This window comes from Antechinus flavipes, chromosome 1 (assembly GCF_016432865.1).
Source record: "Antechinus flavipes isolate AdamAnt ecotype Samford, QLD, Australia chromosome 1, AdamAnt_v2, whole genome shotgun sequence".
Taxonomy (NCBI): Eukaryota; Metazoa; Chordata; class Mammalia; order Dasyuromorphia; family Dasyuridae; genus Antechinus; species Antechinus flavipes.
Window position 1 is genome coordinate 678,538,901 of NC_067398.1, and position 16,577 is coordinate 678,555,477.

The 16,577-nt window shown below is 47.2% G+C and overlaps 1 protein-coding gene across 1 annotated transcript in view; it reads right to left on the reverse strand.

The window, feature by feature from the left end:
• The window catches only part of FBN3 (fibrillin 3), a 100,992-nt gene that overhangs the window by 5,418 nt on the left and 78,997 nt on the right, over nt 1–16,577 (reverse strand). Inside the window, exons 48-60 of the mRNA XM_051975844.1 lie at nt 16,452–16,517; nt 15,212–15,337; nt 13,086–13,205; nt 12,624–12,746; nt 11,680–11,811; nt 10,507–10,632; nt 9,564–9,770; nt 8,570–8,695; nt 6,648–6,770; nt 5,792–5,908; nt 2,889–3,017; nt 2,381–2,500; nt 95–326 (exon numbers count right to left, since the gene is read on the reverse strand). Coding sequence (XP_051831804.1) covers nt 95–326; nt 2,381–2,500; nt 2,889–3,017; nt 5,792–5,908; nt 6,648–6,770; nt 8,570–8,695; nt 9,564–9,770; nt 10,507–10,632; nt 11,680–11,811; nt 12,624–12,746; nt 13,086–13,205; nt 15,212–15,337; nt 16,452–16,517 — 1,747 coding nt within the window. The remainder of the gene's footprint in view (nt 1–94; nt 327–2,380; nt 2,501–2,888; nt 3,018–5,791; nt 5,909–6,647; nt 6,771–8,569; nt 8,696–9,563; nt 9,771–10,506; nt 10,633–11,679; nt 11,812–12,623; nt 12,747–13,085; nt 13,206–15,211; nt 15,338–16,451; nt 16,518–16,577) is intronic.

Consider the following 16,577-nt stretch of genomic DNA (forward strand, 5'->3'; position numbering starts at 1 on the left):
GGGATGGGTGGGATTGGAAAATGGCTAATATTTTTCCTATGGACCTCTGTAGGTATGTGGAGATTTGTATGTTGGAGGAGAAAAATCTACTCACCCTTGTCCAGCACGGAAGTATCCACCCGGGCAGCCACACAGGTAGCCCCCATTGGTGTTGGAGCAGCCATAGCTACAGGGGCTGCCCCCGGCAGAGCACTCATCCACATCCCTGCAGCCCCCAAAGGCCTGGTCAAAGTCGTAGCCAGACGGGCAGACGCACTTGAAGCTACCCAGGGTGTTGTAGCAGGACGCGGAGCCACAGGCTGTGGGGCTGGAACACTCATTGTCATCTGGAAGGAGGAGGCAGAGTTTGGGACCAGGACTAGTCCCAGGGCCAAGGCCAGGGCTGGGGCTGGGGTCCCCCAACCTGGATGGAGCTCTGGGCAGAGGAGTTAATTCCATAGAAGGACAGGGTCCAGGAAGATGAGGGCAGAGAAAAGACCATTAGGAGACTATGAGTAATGTCAGAGAAAATAGCTTTACCAGAACTAGAATTAGCAGTTTTGGTGCCCAGGATAAGTTTTTTGAAACTTGCCTGAGATAATCATCTTGAAATGTATTGCTCTGATGGAGAGGTAGACTGTATCACTGTATAGTGGGAAAAGATCACGGGAACACTCAAAGCTAGGGAACTAACTTGGATAATCCTATTTCAAAATAATTGATTTCCTTAGCAATCCTATACATTTTATTTAATTTAAAATTTAATTTAGAAATATGTTTTTGAGAAGGGATCTACAGTCTTTACCATGCTGACTGCCCAAAGGATCCAGGATACAAAAAAAGGTTCAGAGTCTCAGGTTTAGGGGAACATGGTATTTCTCTTTAAACATATGAAGGGTTGTCATGGAGAAGAGGGACTGTATTATTTTCTGGACCACAGATTGTGTCCTGGGTCAGGTGGAACATGCAGCAAGATGCAGGGAAGATGCTGTGTGTGTCAAGAAAAGAAACATGCCCATGGATAGCTTCTGATTTTAATCATCTATTCTTGCTACCTGTTCATTTGTTTCTCTATTGGTAAAGAAGGTAAATGTCATCAGCCCCACTATATTTTGCTGCTCTGGGTCAAAGAGTTTCAATGTAGTACTGCAGGGAGCCAGGGATCAGGGGATAAAAATCTAAGAATAAGGAATCAAATCTTTGTGCCCATTCTTTCTCCCCTTCTGCCCCTTCCCTGCTATGTCTTTTCTTCTTCAGGATAAATTTTCTAGTTTTTCTGGCCTGATTTCTTCCCTTCCCAACTACCTCCACCCCTAAGCATTCTGGTTGCCTTTCCTTGATCAGAGCTTATGTTAAGTGTCTCTAAGGGTACATTGTCTCTTCTGGCTTCTTTTTCTTTTTTTTTTAAATAAATTTAAATTTTTTGTTCTGATATGACATACATTTCCTAATATAATTCTTCCACCCTTTCCCATCCTTGTGCTTCTAACAGGCAATATTGTATAATAGAAAAAAAGCTCTACAGGCTGATTTCAGGAAAGACTTACATGAACTGATGCTGAGTAAAGTGAACAGAATCAAGAAAACACTGTATACAGTAACAAGATTATGTGATGATCAACTGTGATGGACTTGGCACTTTTCAACAATGAGGTGATTCAAGGCAATTCCAATAGACTTATGATGGAGAGAGCCATGCACATCCAGAGAGAAAAATATGGAGACTGAATATGGATCAAAGCATAGTATTTTCACCTTTTTTTGTTGTTTGTTTGCTTGTTTTTTTCTTTCTCGTGTTTTTGTCACTTTTGATCTGATTTATCTTGCACAGCATGAAAAATATGGAAATTTGTTTAGAAAAATTACATGTTTAATCTATATCAGATTGCTTGCTGTTTGGGGAGGGGAGGAGGAAGGGAGAGAGATTTGGAGTTAGGGTTTTGCAGGGGTGGATATTGAAAACTATCTTTGCATGAGTTTGGAAAAATAAAATATTATTTTTCAAAAGAAAATAAGGGGCAACTAGGTGGCACAGTGGATAGTGCATCAGCCCTGAATTCAGGAGGACCTGAGTTCAACTCAGACACTTAACACTTCCTGGCTGTGTGACCCTGGGCAAGTCACTTAATCCCAATTGCCTCAGCAAAACAAACAAACAAATAAATAAATAAAAAGCACTCTAGATTTGGATTTTGGAAATTCAGATTCAAATCCCAGTTCTGCCATAGACAACCTGCTTGAGCCTGGACAAGTCCCTGCCCAGTTTGAGGTGTTAAGTTTCCTCCTCTGGAATATTAGAGGGTTTGACTTTCTGGATTCATCCCTAAGATCCCTTGCTGGCTTTAAACTGTAAGATCCCAGAATGTTTCCCATTCCAGGACTCCGGGGCCCGACCACTCACCCACGCACTGGTCCCACTGGGAGTGAGGGGTGAAGCCATTGGGGCAGCCACAGCGGTAGCTGCCCACCATGTTCCGACAGCCGTGCTGGCAATGGTGACTCCCGTCACATTCGTCTACATCTGTAAGAGAAGGCCCACTGCCCCATTCAGCTTACGGTCCTATTGTCCTAGCAGACCCCCATTCTGCCATGAGCGGGGCTTTGGCTAAACACTGTTAGTTCCCAGTAGTGGAAGGCAGGGACTGCTGAGCCCCCAACTACAGAGCTGGTGACCACATACATGCGGTCATGTAAACTTGTACATGTATGTACATGTACATGTAAACTTGCATGCTCTCCACATCTTCACAGAATATGAAAACATTCAGAAAGTTCCCCACGGCCCCGTGCTTCTCTAGTAACAAAAATCCACCTTTCCCCTAAGCCCCGGTCCTTCTCGAATCTCCTCTCCCTGGTCTCGGCCTTGACAGACTCCAGGTCCTGAGCCCTCACAAGGGCCCGTCTCTCACCTTCGCAGCTGAGTCCCGTGCTATCCAGGGAGAATCCTCGCTGGCACTGACAGCTGTAGCTGCCTGGCGTGTTCTCACACAGTCCCTGCGCTCCGCAGAGACCTGGTTGGGCCATGCACTCGTCACTGTCTGCAAGGACAGATTCGAAGGTATCCATGAGAGGGGGAAGGAAGCCAAGAGCATCGTGGAGGTGGCCCCGATGGGGGAAGCAGTCAGGGCCTTTCCTCTGGGTCCGTAACAAGCATGGGAGGAGGGATATCCACACCCGGATCCTTCTGTAGCCTGGAGGTCTAGGACAACTCACGGACCACAGGGATAAACAGTAACTGACTTCTCCTTGAGAGTCCCATGTTCTCCCCCATCCCCAGCCTCTGGCTTGAGGAACCAGAAACAAAGGATTTCGGGGCCTGCTGCTCTCCATGCCTCTGACTGGCTTAGCATCATCCAAGTTTCTTGCATCCATGTCCTCCTCTTGACTCATTTAGCCATCAGCCTAGATCAGGGGTCCTCAGACTACGGCCACGGGCCAGATGCGGCATCTGAGGATGATTATCCCCCTCACCCAGGGCTAGGAAGTGTCTTTATTTAAAGGCCCACAGAACAAAGGTTTTGTTTTTACTATAGTCCGGGCCTCCAATAGTCTGAGGAACAGTGAACTGGCCCCCTATTTAAAAAGTTTGAGGACCCCTGGCCTAGATCATGACCTTATTCCCTCTCCTCCTGACTATTAGAATGCTTCCAGATCTATCCTTTACATAGCTGACAAATTAATTTTTCTAATCACGGGATCTAATTGTGTCACTTCCATCCCTCAAAAATCTTCACTGCCTTCCTATTATCATTAGGACAAAATGTAAACTCTCCAATCTGGCATTCAAGGCTCCGCTACAATCTGGGTTCAACCAAACTTTCCGGCCTCCTATGACGCTCCTCCCATTCATGCTATCTCTGTCCTGGTCAAACTGAACTACTCTTTGTTTCCTGATCTCACCCAGCCATGTCCTACCTGTGTTCCCCAAGCCGGGAATGTATTCCCTCTTCATCTCTGCTTTGGGGAAAATCTTTTCTTCTCCAAGGCCCAGTTCAGTAGTTATCTCCTCCAAGAAGCCTTCCTTGTTTCCCCCTCTAGCTGAAAGTGCTATCTTCCTCTAAAACTTCCCTAGAGTTCTTAATCTGCATTTTGTCTTTGTCTCTGTGGCAGCCTTCTTTGCATTATATTTATAAATATGTAAGCCATGGTTTCCTTAGTAGATTGTAAACTCTTTGAGGGCAAGGACTATGTAATCTTTCTAACTTTGTACTTTCAGAGGACTTTCAGAGGACCCTGCTCACAGTAGGCGCTTAGTTAATTAGGTAATTAGATAGTTAGATAATTGATTATCATTCTATCTGTCTGTCTAATCTATCTATGCATCTATTTATTAGTCTATTGATCTAGCTTTCTAATTTATCTGTCTATCTATCCATCTATCATCTATCTATCTATTATCTGTCTGTCTAATCTATCTCTATTCTATTCATTATTCTATTTATCTATCTTTCTGTTTAATTTATCACCCATTTATCTATCTTCTACTCTATGTACATAATTCTATTTTTCTCTCTAAATTATCTGTCCATTTATCTATCTACCTTTTTCTTTCTTTCTTTCTCAATATATACATATATACACAAAATCTAAACATCTAACTATATCTATGCATAGATATAGCTAGAATTAGAAGAGATCTCATAGTTCATCTGGTCTGCCCCCCTCATTTTACAAATGAGGAAACAGAAGCCCACAGTGATTCACCTAACATCATACTAGTAGGAAATGGCAAATTTGTAATTAAAATCTGTCTCCAAATCCCATGCTCTTCCCGTCATTGTGCCGTCTTCCCACAAATGTTTGTTGCCTTGAATTTGAGGGAAGACAAGCAATTGTGTCAGAGTGGATTGAGCAATCATTGTAGTAGACAAAGGTTCAAATACTGACTTTACCCTTTGCCCACAGGACCTCATGCCAATGACTTAGAAGCTTTGGGCTTTTTCTGGGAAATGAGGGATGCTGGGTTGGATGATCCCTAAAGTTCCTTCTCTTTGCAAATTTTGAGATTCATGGCAGATTGCTATGATTCTCTTTTAGGGACTCTAAGGACTAATCTCAAATTTGGAAGAGTCTCTTAGAAGTTTATGGTCTGACCCCTTTCCCTCTACCCTACCCCAACTCAGCAATTGAAGATCACGGACCTTTTCCTCCTGACTTCCCTTCTCTGCTCTCCAGTTCCCACAGGTCTCTAAGCTCCTGCCAGTCTGCCTGGACATTCATGTTTCACTCTCTGCAATCCCCTGGTTTCTGTTACTTATCTGATTTTGGATCTATGGATGCCTTGTGCACTCTGCTTCCCAGCCGATGGCTCTCCCCTCTCCCATACTAAGTTATCTTGTGTTTTTGGTGGTGGGGAGGGGCAGGGCCATGATCTCTGATTTCATCAGCACAAAGTGCAGCTGCTGAGGGACTCCCACTCTGCCTGCATCTGCTCTGACACCGGGGGTCTTTGGGTGCATTGGCGTACGATATCTTGCCCAAAGTCACTTTCCTGCCCTCTTGAACCACCCAACTCTGAGGGCCACTCTCTCTACCTGTACTTGTATATGTGTACCCACATTGCTCCCCAATAGAATGTAAGCTCTCTGAAGTCAAGGATGTTTTTTTTCTCTTTATATTCCCACGGTCTAGAGCTGTGATCAGCATGGAGTAGGGGCCCTATGAATGTGGCCAGCTGGTGAGCTGGGTCTGACCAGCTTAAGTGACAAAGCTCTGAGGGGAACCAGGGCCAGAGGATACTGGGGGAGCAAATTCCACCCCTCCCCTGTCCCCGTACCCATCAGCCTCCCATCCAGGGTGGTGGGTGACTCACCAAGGCAAGAATGGTGATGTTGTGTGAATCCAGGGGGGCACTTGCAGGTGAAGCCCCCCACAGTGTTGACACAAAGGAACTGGCAATTGTGTTGCTTGGTGGAACATTCATCAAGATCTAATGAAAATTGTGATAATGAGAACCACCACTGGAAACCCAAGGGCTATTGTCTGCTAATGTGCTCCTCAGAGCTTGAGAGCTGGCACAGACCTTGGAGGGCACGAAACTCAGTCACCTCATTTTATAGATGAGGAACCAAAGGACCAGAAATGGGAAAAAAAGACTTGGCTTATGACTACACAGCCGGTGTCTGAGCCAGGGTTCCAGACCCGGGTTTTCTGAGTTCAAGTTCAAGGCTCTTGCCACCCTCTCCACCCCATCCTCCCTGTCTATCCCCCTTCCCCTTCAATGTACCAACTTGCATCTAAGGCATTGAAGGCTCGCAGCCTCTGGCCCCTTTATTATCCTCAGATGGGCCTACAGAAGATGGAGGACAGTGCTCAGATCAAACTGGTGGCCCCAGGGCATTCCAGGGGAGTGGTTTGGACACCCACTGGGGGCCATGTGTAGATCACTCTCATTTCCCAGTCCTAGGTGAGGGATGGGGGCAGCCAAAAGGGGAAAAAAAGCTCTGGGCAGGAATGGGGATGAAAATCTTCTTCCCTGCCCCCCTCTCCCAAGTATCCCATGGGGTCCCCAAAGAACAGGACCTGAGAGAGGACTCCAGGGCCAGGAGCTTCCTGAAAAGCTGGAGATGGACAAATAACTCATATCTAATCACCCTTGTCTTCCCCTTTCCTCCTCCCAGGTCAAAACCCTTCAAATGCCCAGGTCAAGGGAGAGAATGTTTAGTCACCTTTACAGGTCTTGCCATTTCCCTGGAGGAGGTAACCCCGGGGACAGGAGCATTTGAAGCTGCCCTCCGTGTTTTTGCACAGGAAGTTACAAGGCTTTGGAGATTGTTCACACTCGTCCACATCTGGATAGGGTGGGGTGGAGAAATCAGAGCATTCAGACATCGGGGGATCCCCCCATCCCACAACCCTCTCTTCCTCACATCCCAACCAATCCCCTTTCCCTGAGCCCTCCTGCTGCTCCCTCATTCCGAAATCTCTGTGGCTCCTCAGCCCAAACTCCTCAGCCTCGCATTTCAGGCCCTTGACAACCTGGCACGACCCTCCCTTTCCAGTTTTATCCCTTGTTCCTCCTTCCCATGCACTCTGTGCTCTACTCTGTCCACCAAGCATCCCCTAACTCTCTCATCACTTCTGCAACTTCACTCACTCTGTTTCCCAGGTTTGGAGTGCTCTCCTTCTTTCCCTGTTAAAATATCATGTATCTCTTAAAGCCAGCTCTGGATACTCTTCCCTGATCCCCCTGATAAGTAATAATCTCTCCTCCTCTCATACTTTACCTGATATTTTGCCTATTCCTCTCTGACATATTTATCGTGGAATATTGTACAGTAGAGTGATCTGGCTTTGTGTTTTATCCCCTTTCTAAACTGTGAGTTCTGTGAAGGCAGGAACTGTTTTAGATAAACTTGGCACAATACCCATCAGAAGAGGCACTTGTTGAATATATGAATGTATGGATGGAGGAAGGAATGTTTGAGTGAATAAAAGAATGAATATATGAAAGAAGGAAGGAATATACGAATAGATAAAAGAGGCTATAAGAGTGAGGCTGGGGATACAAGGAACCCAGCATGAACACATGAGAATAGAACTCAGTTACCCTCAGAGGCCTTTAGGGTTTATTTAGTCCATTCCTCAACCTCCAACTAAAAACTAATCTCTTTTATACCTAGAGGTATTCTAACTCTCACCCTTCATGGCCTTAGCCCTGGACTCTATGGCCTTAATCTGTGGTACTACAGTTGACCAGATGTCTAATAATAATTTTCATTTCTTCCTTCCTTCCTTCCTTCCTTCCTTCCTTCCTTCCTTCCTTCCTTCCTTCCTTCCTTCCTTCTTTCCTTCCTTCCTTCCTTCCTTCCTTCCTTCCTTCCTTCCTTCCTTCCTTCCTTCCTTCCTTTCTTTCTTTCTTTCTTTTCTTTCTTTCTTTCTTTCTTTCTTTCTTTCTTCTTTCTTTCTTTCTTTTTCTTTCTCTCTTTCCTTCCTTCCTTTCTTTTTCTCTCCTCTCTCTCTGTCTCTCTGCCTGTCTTTCTTTCTCTCTCCATCCCTCTCTCCCTCTCCCAATTTCCCCTCCCTCTTTTTCCTGCTCTCCCTTCCTCCCTCCCCTTCTTTGTCTCTCTACATATCTTTCTCCCTATTCCCTCTCCATCTCTCTTTCCTGTTTCTCTTTCCCTCCCTCTCTCTTTTCCTCTCCTTATCCCCCTCTCTCTTCCTCCTTCCCTCCCTTCCCTCCTTTTCTCTCTCCCCTCTTCTCTTCCTCTTTCCCCTCTTCCTTTCTTCTCTCTCTTTCTCTCTCCCTCCTTCCCCCTTCTCTTTCTTTTTCCTCTCTTCCCCCCCACATATACATACATGCATATATATATATATATATGTGTGTGTGTGTGTGTGTATGTGTCTACATACACTTTCCCTATAACAGTACTGGAAGGCAAGGAGCACAAACATTATCCTCTCCATTTTATGGATGAGAATCAGAGAAATTCAGAAAAGCCCAGTTGGTGACTGTTAGAGACAAGCTTTGATTTTGGTCTCTCCTGTCCCGAATGCAGTGCTCTTCCCTTTATCCCGTGTCCTCCGGACTTGTTCTCGTTTCCTAGGATTCCTGTTCTTGCCTGGGCAGGTGGGGATAGAGCCCACTTACCCACACAGGCTGTGCCGGCAATGTCAGGCGTGTACCCGGTCTCACAGTGGCAGCGGAACGAGCCGATAGTGTTGATGCACTGACCGTTTTGACAGAGGTTGGAGAGAACTTTGCATTCATCAATGTCTGAAAGAAAGACGTGTCATACCATGGCCCCATAATCCTCTGGGGTTCCTGGCATGAAGTTCTAGTCATGAAAAGAACCGTCACCCTTCTATTTCTCACTGTGGCCCCATGGTAAAAGCGGAGGCTGAGTTTTTGAGTAGATTTCCACAATGGCTCTTTCTGACCTGATTCGAGTTCTCCTAATGAGAGCTCCTATTTGCGAAGCAGCCAGAACTCAGCTTCTCAGCTCCAAGTCTAGTGCTCTATCCACTAATCCACACTGTCTCTTGACATAGGCCACAGTTACTAATGGACAAATGCTCCGTCCCCAGAGATTTCACCATCCCTAAGACACACAAACAGGACCCTCTCCCCTCGGTTTCATTCCCCAGACTGAGAAAAGGCCAGATTCCAGTACCACAAAGGGTATAAATCCCCTGACTTCTCAGCCCCAAATCAATTTTTCAGACATTAAAGACACCCCAAGGATTCATCAAATGATCCAGAATATCTTTAAAGAAAGGGGGAGGAGGAGGAAAAAGTCCTCAGCAGAAATGAACACTTAGAATGGCTTTTTGAATGTCTATAATCACCCCCGCAGGGGTTCTCCAACGGTCTTTTTCTGTGTGGATACTGACTCTGGCGGAACTTGCTGTCATAAATTAAACCTGAATAAGAAATCACATATGGTCATTGACATGTCCCCAAGGCAAGAACAGCAATGACCATTTTTATAATAATGTGTGATTTCCAAAGTGCTTTCTTCTAAGCAGGAGGTAAACAGTGCAAGCATTTTATCTCCTTTTTACTGAAGGGGAAACTGAGGTCCAAAGAGAGGGGAAAGTGACTTATTGAAAGCTACAGGTATCAGAGCTGGGAGGCGCCTAACCTCTGCCATCCGTGGTATAGCCAGGGCCATGAGGGCACATCTTCCTGTGCTGGGCAGTGCCAGGGAGGGGGCAGAGCTCGCAGAGGGAGCCCCAGCCACGGCCCCCATCACAACAACACTCAGCTTTGGTGACTGGGTTGTGGTTGGTGGAAGACAGCTGGCATGTGGTCTGCAGTACCTCAGTGAAGCAGGAACCTTGGCGGGTGTCTGGGGAGAAATCAAAGGAAAATGGATGAGAGATAAATAATAATGCCCCACATTTCTAAAGTTTTTTTTTCCTACAAGATACCTTCCCCCAAATAGCCTGAAATATATAATACTTTTTTTTTTTTTTTGGTGAGGGCAGGGGGCTCTGGGTCTCTGATTTCATCCATATATGGAACTTCCAGTGTGGAAACTCCCTCCACAGATACAGATTGACAATTTGTCTCTGACTTGTATTATTTTTATTTCTGTTCTTTAAATTTAAATACAAAAAAGGGAAAGAAAAAAATTGCCATGTGCAAAGCAGAACATTAGAGAGGATTCCAAATATAAAGCAATACGTTTCTATTTCAAAAAAGCCTATATAATAAATACTACACATTATGTTCAGAGCTGTTTGACTTGTAGTATAAGAGATAAAATGGCTGTGGTAACAACTAGTATGGGTCAGAGACAAGTGATGAAATGAGGTCCTCCTGACACCAAGAATGGCTCTCTTTCTGCTACATTAAGCTGGGGATAATATACCTATTTTACAGATGGAAAAAGTGAGGTCCAGAGAGACTAAGTGATTTGTGTCAGCTGTGTGTCAGAGGTGAGGACTTGAACCCAGGTTCTCTGACTTCCTGGGTCCAGAGCTCTTTCCAGGACCATGGATCACACAGAGACAGAACTGGAAACATTCTAAGGGGAAGGGCTGAGTTGGGGGAACCCGGGGGAAGCATTCAGAGGCACCTACCCAGGCACTCGGTGCCCGTGGGGCTGGCCTGGAAGCCCTCATTGCAGTCACAGTGGTAGCTGCCCACGGTGTTCACACAGCGGCCGTTGGAGCAGAGGCCAGGCTGGGTTCGGCATTCGTTCTCATCTGAAGGGGGAGAAAACACCAGCTCGGGGTCACCCAGACTTCCATCCCTGATCTCCCCGGGCTCGTCCCTCTGCTTTTAGGACGGACGAGCAGCTCCTCTCCTGGCTCCGAGGCTCTCCCTTGACTGTCCACTCCATAAACATGGAGCCAGTTCCCAGCGTCCCCTTCAAAGAAACTCTTCCTGCTTTGTGAGATGGCGAGCATCTCTTCTCTGGGGGAGGAGTCCAGAGCCTTTATCTTCCCCCGGGGAACCTGGCTCTTAGCATGAGTGATAGGGCGCCAAGCCCATCTCCTAAACACTGCCTCTTGCCTAAAGAAGGGAAGCTAGGAGAAGGGAAAGACCCTTTCTCTGGCCCTCGTGGAGTTCACAGTGCAGCACAGGGCCCCGCCATCTCCACAGATAATAATTCCTGCTGATATCACCATGACTAAATGACAGACCAGTTCTCTGGGGAAAGGCTAAGGGTCTGGACTGTTTTCCCTGAAGAAAAGAAGGCTGAAGGTTGATGATAAATGGCTGTGGAAACAACACCTGTCTCCTGTTTCCAGTTCTCAGCACTTTGTTCTATCTATTCCTAGTTCTCAAGGCCCTGGAAGCTCAGTCAGTCACCTCGCATTTATCAAGCGCCTACTATGTGCTGCTAAAGGCTGGGATGGTTGAGAAAAAGGGTGGGAGACAGAGAGAAGGACAGGGGTAAAGGGCTGAAGCTGGGACAGAGCTGGGACAGAAAGGGGTGAGAACAAGAAAATGGGCAGAGAATGTTAGAGGGACAGAGACGGGGGCAGTTAGGGCACAATGATGGGAGACCAAAGGAGGGGAACAGAAATAAGGTTCAAGGAGGAGAGTATGGTTCTGGTCCTTGTCTGGCTAGGGGTCCTGGGCTATAGGTAAGGGCGGGGAGCAGGGCAGATGGGACCAGGGTTTGTAGGGCAGAGAAATGGAGAGAGAACTGGGAGGGTGGGAACGGATCAGAGGCTCCGAGACGGGGACCGCGTTCAAGGATGGGAAGACAGATGGCATACCTAGTCTGGGGCTCTGGCTCTTACCTGTGCAGCCTTCACCGTGGGCCCGGGGCTGTAGGCCGGGAGGACAGATGCAGGTGAAGGTGCCTATCAGATTCTTGCAAAGCATCCCCCGGGCTGGGCAGTCATGTAGTCCCTCGGCACACTCATCCAGATCTGCAGTTAATCACAGGCTGGAGGGGACTGCACAGCCCCCCCCTCCCCCTCCTGCCCTCATTCCCACAGGTGTATCCCTGCCTCCATGCCCAGGCCGGCCAGCCCAGCCCAGCCCCCGTCCTGATCCTTCACAGGAAGGGGTTCTCCCTTAGGGCGGTGCGAGGCCCTCATGGCCCTGTCTGACCCGCAGGCTGGCCTCTGTCCTCTCACTACAAACATTACAGAGTCATAGGACTCTCATTCTAGTCTGCACAGAGAGCCTAAAGTGACAGCCTTGTAAATGGTGCAACAAGGGCTGCAAATTTCCCATTAAATATCCTTTGCATTAGCAGCCTCCCAATCCTCACTGTGTCTTCCTCACTTGAAACCTTCCATTGATCACCTTCCACCCTTCTCATCTTCCTTTCATTCAGCCTCCTCTAGCTGTGGCCTTCTCATTGTCCATCTGGTCTCCCTACCTCTCATACAGCCTCCTTTTTTCCCATTCAGACTCTCCCACTATAGCCTCCTCATCTCCGATTAAACCTCCCAACTTCCAATCTAGTCTCTTTTCCCTTTCAGCCTCTTCACCCCCCATCCAGCCTCCTCACCATCTTTTAGCCTCTTCACCTCCCCTTTAACCTCCTCACCTCCCTTGCAGCCCCCTCACCTCCCCTCCAACCTCCTCACCTCCCCTCCAACCTCCTCACCTCCCTTGCAGCCTCCTCTCCTCCTACCCAACCTCCTCACCTCCCTTGCAGCCCCCTCACCTCCCATCCAACCTCCTCACCTCTCATCCAGGTTACAGCAGCCCTGGAGGTTTTAAAACTAACCTTTACACATGACTCGGTCCTCTCTCAACATGTAGCCAGAAGGGCAGGTACATTCATAGGAGCCCTTGGTGTTGATGCAGCGGAAGGCACAGAGCAGTGGGTTCAGGGAGCATTCATTAATGTCTGTGGGGACAGACATTATGGGGAGGCCAAGGGGAGGCTGGGGAGGGGGTAACTTGAAGACCACCGCAGTCCTAGAGCTGCCGCAGTCCTGCCCAGCCCAGCCTCAAAAGAATCTCAGAATCTCAGACCATCAGAAAGGCCACTGAGTCCAACCCCTTGTCCCAACAGAGAGACTGAGGCTTGTCCGAGGCCACACGAGTAAGTACTAGAACCCAGGTTTCCTGGCCCCGGGTCAGCGGACCTCCTCATGGTGGGCGCGCCCGTCCTCCCCAGGATGCTCGTTAGAGCCTTTCAGGCTGACCCTCCCCCACCCCCAACACTCCTGGGTCCAGTTCTCACCCTCGCAGGTCATCATGGGGCCCGGCTCAAAGCCCTCATCACAGGTGCACTCAAAGCCCCCCACGACATTGGAGCACACTCCATTCCCACAAGGATTTCCAACTGAGCACTCGTCCATGTCTGCAATTGAGAGGGATGTGTTAGCTGGTGTGTAGAGACCTATCCTGCCCAACAGCCCTTTCTCCCACTGCTGTGGAGTGGGACCATTGGCTGTGGGTTCATCTGATCCTGAATTATTGGGCTCTGGGGAGCCCTTTACCCTCGACCCAATCCCTGGGGCAAGGCGGAATAGACAAGGGCTCTTCTGAGAGTCTGTAATTATAAAGTCAGAATGGAGCTTAGGTCTCGTCTCTGTAACTCATTCATTTTTCAGAGGGAGCACTTCTCAGCCCACACTAAAGCCCAGTGGTTCTCAAAGTTGGTCCAGAGCATCCTCGGAATCTCTGAAATCCTTTCAGAGAGTCTACAAATTCATAATTGGTTTTTATTTTTAATGTGACCAATATCTATAACTATAAACCACATAAACAAAAACTCTTTGGACAGATCCTCAATCATTTTTAATAGGATAAAGATACTGAGAACAAAAGTTTGAGGACCACTGCATTGCCTCTCCATCCTTCCCAGGTTTCCCTATCTATTCCCTCTGCTTTCATCTCTCTTCCCACCAAAATCTTAATGCTAATAGTTAATCCCTCTAACCACCAATCCCTTGTTCCTTTGTTTTATCACTACTGGCTCCTTCTCAAATCACCCCCATCATCCACCTTTTTTTGCTCTTCCTCAAATAAGCTAAACAGTCACACACACAAGCTACAAACTGATATGTGATATCCGGTGGGCCCTCACTGCTGCAAAGCAACCCTTTCATTTGTCCCTTATTCACTCAGCAGCACTCTACCCAACTTGCGTGTTTCAAATCTCTCCTTCCATCTTTCCAGTCACTCAGGTTGGAAACCTTGCCTCTTTACCTTCCCTCACACTTCCCATCTCTAATCAAGGTCACATCCTATAGGTTCTACTTCCATGACATCTCCTAGTTCTATTCCCTTCTCTTCACTAATATGTCTACTAGCTCTCATCGGGTTTTTCCTGGATTTTCCCAGCAATCTCCCATTTGATCTCCCCATCTGGGGCTTCTTCCTTCTCCAAGCATCCCATCTAACTTTCCAGATGGATTCCACAGTACTTTCCCTCATAAAACTCTTGTCTTCCCCTTAAGTCTGCTGTTCTCCAGCATAATGTCCTCAATTTCTACAACTGAGTCTCATATAACAGGGTCTCTCATTCTGTCTCCATCCTGGACTGACTCCACTTTGTCAATCTCTCTCCTAAATGTGGTCCTTGGATTGAATATGACACTGCAAACTGGTTAATGAATCATAGAATTTGAGAGCAGAGGAATTATCTGGTCCATTAACCTAATTTTACACATGATTAAAATAAAGTCCAGCAAGTTCTGACCAGGACAGAGGATTTTGGGATTATCGCTTTCCTCATTCTGAGTAGATTTTTTTTTTGGGGGGGGGATAAGGGGTAACTCAGAAAGTACTGTTAATTCATATTGATCTTGTATTACAGAAGACCCTCAGATATTTTTCACTGGAAAAGATGCTCCTTTCATATATTTAGTAGGGACTCCTCCAATCTGTTATCAGGACTGTCCCACCTCCATTTTTGCCCACCTTGAGATACTCTCTCAGTCTTCTGACTGATGAGTTTCTGGGTAAGATTAACAATTTATGAGGTGCCCCAGCACTGCTCACTTCACTGAGTGAAGTGAACACTCTATTTCTCTACCTCTTCACCAAGCCATGATCCCATGTCAGTACCCTTCTCCCAACCTTCCCCTTCACTTACATTTTCTAATTTCCCTTTATCTTTCATATTCCCCTAATAAAATAAGAGTAGAGACTATCTTGTTTTCTTTTATTTAACAAATTAGTACTTAGTAAATGCTAAATAAATGCTCCATTTATCTATCTGTCTCTCTGTTTCTGTCTGTCTATCCACCTGTCTGTCTGTCTGTCTGTCTCTCTCTCTCCATACTTTTGGCTAAAATGAGAGCCTGAGTATTGCAGGTATGAGGGTAGAGTGGCGTAGGAAGGGAGCTTGAAGGCACTAACCCACACAGTTGACACCAGTGTAATCCAGGCTGTAGCCAAAAGGACATTCGCAGCGGAAAGAGCCATCTGTGTTGATGCAAACCCCGTTGACACAAATGCCAGGGTTCTCTGAGCACTCATTTACATCTGCAGAGATAGGAAGACAGAAATAGAGATAGGAAAGCTCATTTGCCAAGACCCTCAACCTCTAGCACATTAAGGGATCCAGGGTAGGTGTATATGGGCAAGGAAGGAAGATCTAGGGAAGAGCCAGATCCAGCAAGGGACACATCCTCAAACACCTCGTCCTGTCCTAGGTGTGGCCTTAGAACTTGGTCCAGGGCCACAGAAAAACCTCTGAGAACAGGATAAGTTACAGGTGTGTGGAGGCTCAGAACTTGGTCCCCTTGGCTGACCTGCCCCAATCTAGCACACTGCGATGAGGACTCATCTCACAATGAGGCTCAATAGCAGGATCCAGGTGCAATGTAAGGGGCTGGAGCCTACCCACTCCCATTCTTTCCCCTCTCCAGATGGGTAAGGGTGAAGCTGCTGATAGAAAATTCCATCTTAGAGGAGTCTGTGAGCTGCCATCACCCTCTGGTTGGCTTTCTTGGCCAAGACATATGTACCTCCAGTGCCAATTGTCTCTACATGACCTAAAAGGTTTCTCTGGAAAACTACTTTCTTGGAAGTCGGAGGAAAGTAGGAAAGGAAGAAGTAGGAAAACTACTTCCAAGAAACCAAGATCAGACGTGCCTGATCCAGACCAGCAGCACCCTTGCCAGTCACAGCCGGGAGGGATGTGAGAGTTGGCTACCTAACACTGCGAAGAACGAGAAGGACCCTCCTGCAAAGGCTCATGCAGCCTCTGGGCCCAGAGTCTGAGGCAGCTGGCTCACAAGTGCTGAGCAGTCCCCATCACTGGTCTGGAGAGGTGGAACCACTCAACAGCTAAGGGATCCATTTGCCTGAAAGACTAGTCTTGGAAACAAACAAGCAACATCCCAGTGGTGGGTGAGAGGGGCCAGAGACAGCACAAAGCTCTCATAGACACCTTTGAGTCAGATCCTTTCATTTTGCAGAATGAGAAGCTGAGACAGAAAAGGAAAATCACCTGCTGAAGTTAATGAGTCAGGGAAAAAAATAAAGGCTAGACCCTGTGGCTTCTGATTCCCAGCCAAGGATTCTTCTCCATGCATGGGTTGCCTCTGTAGAGGCAAAAAGGCAAACATTATTGAGGACTGAAGATAGGGCTTACCTTCCCGTGAGTCATCGGGGCCAGGGACAGCCCCATGGCCAAAGGGACATAGTTCTTGGAAGGCACCTGGAGGGCAAGGAACAATAGAGATTGTGAAAATCCCAACTCTGTGGGCCAAATTAAGGG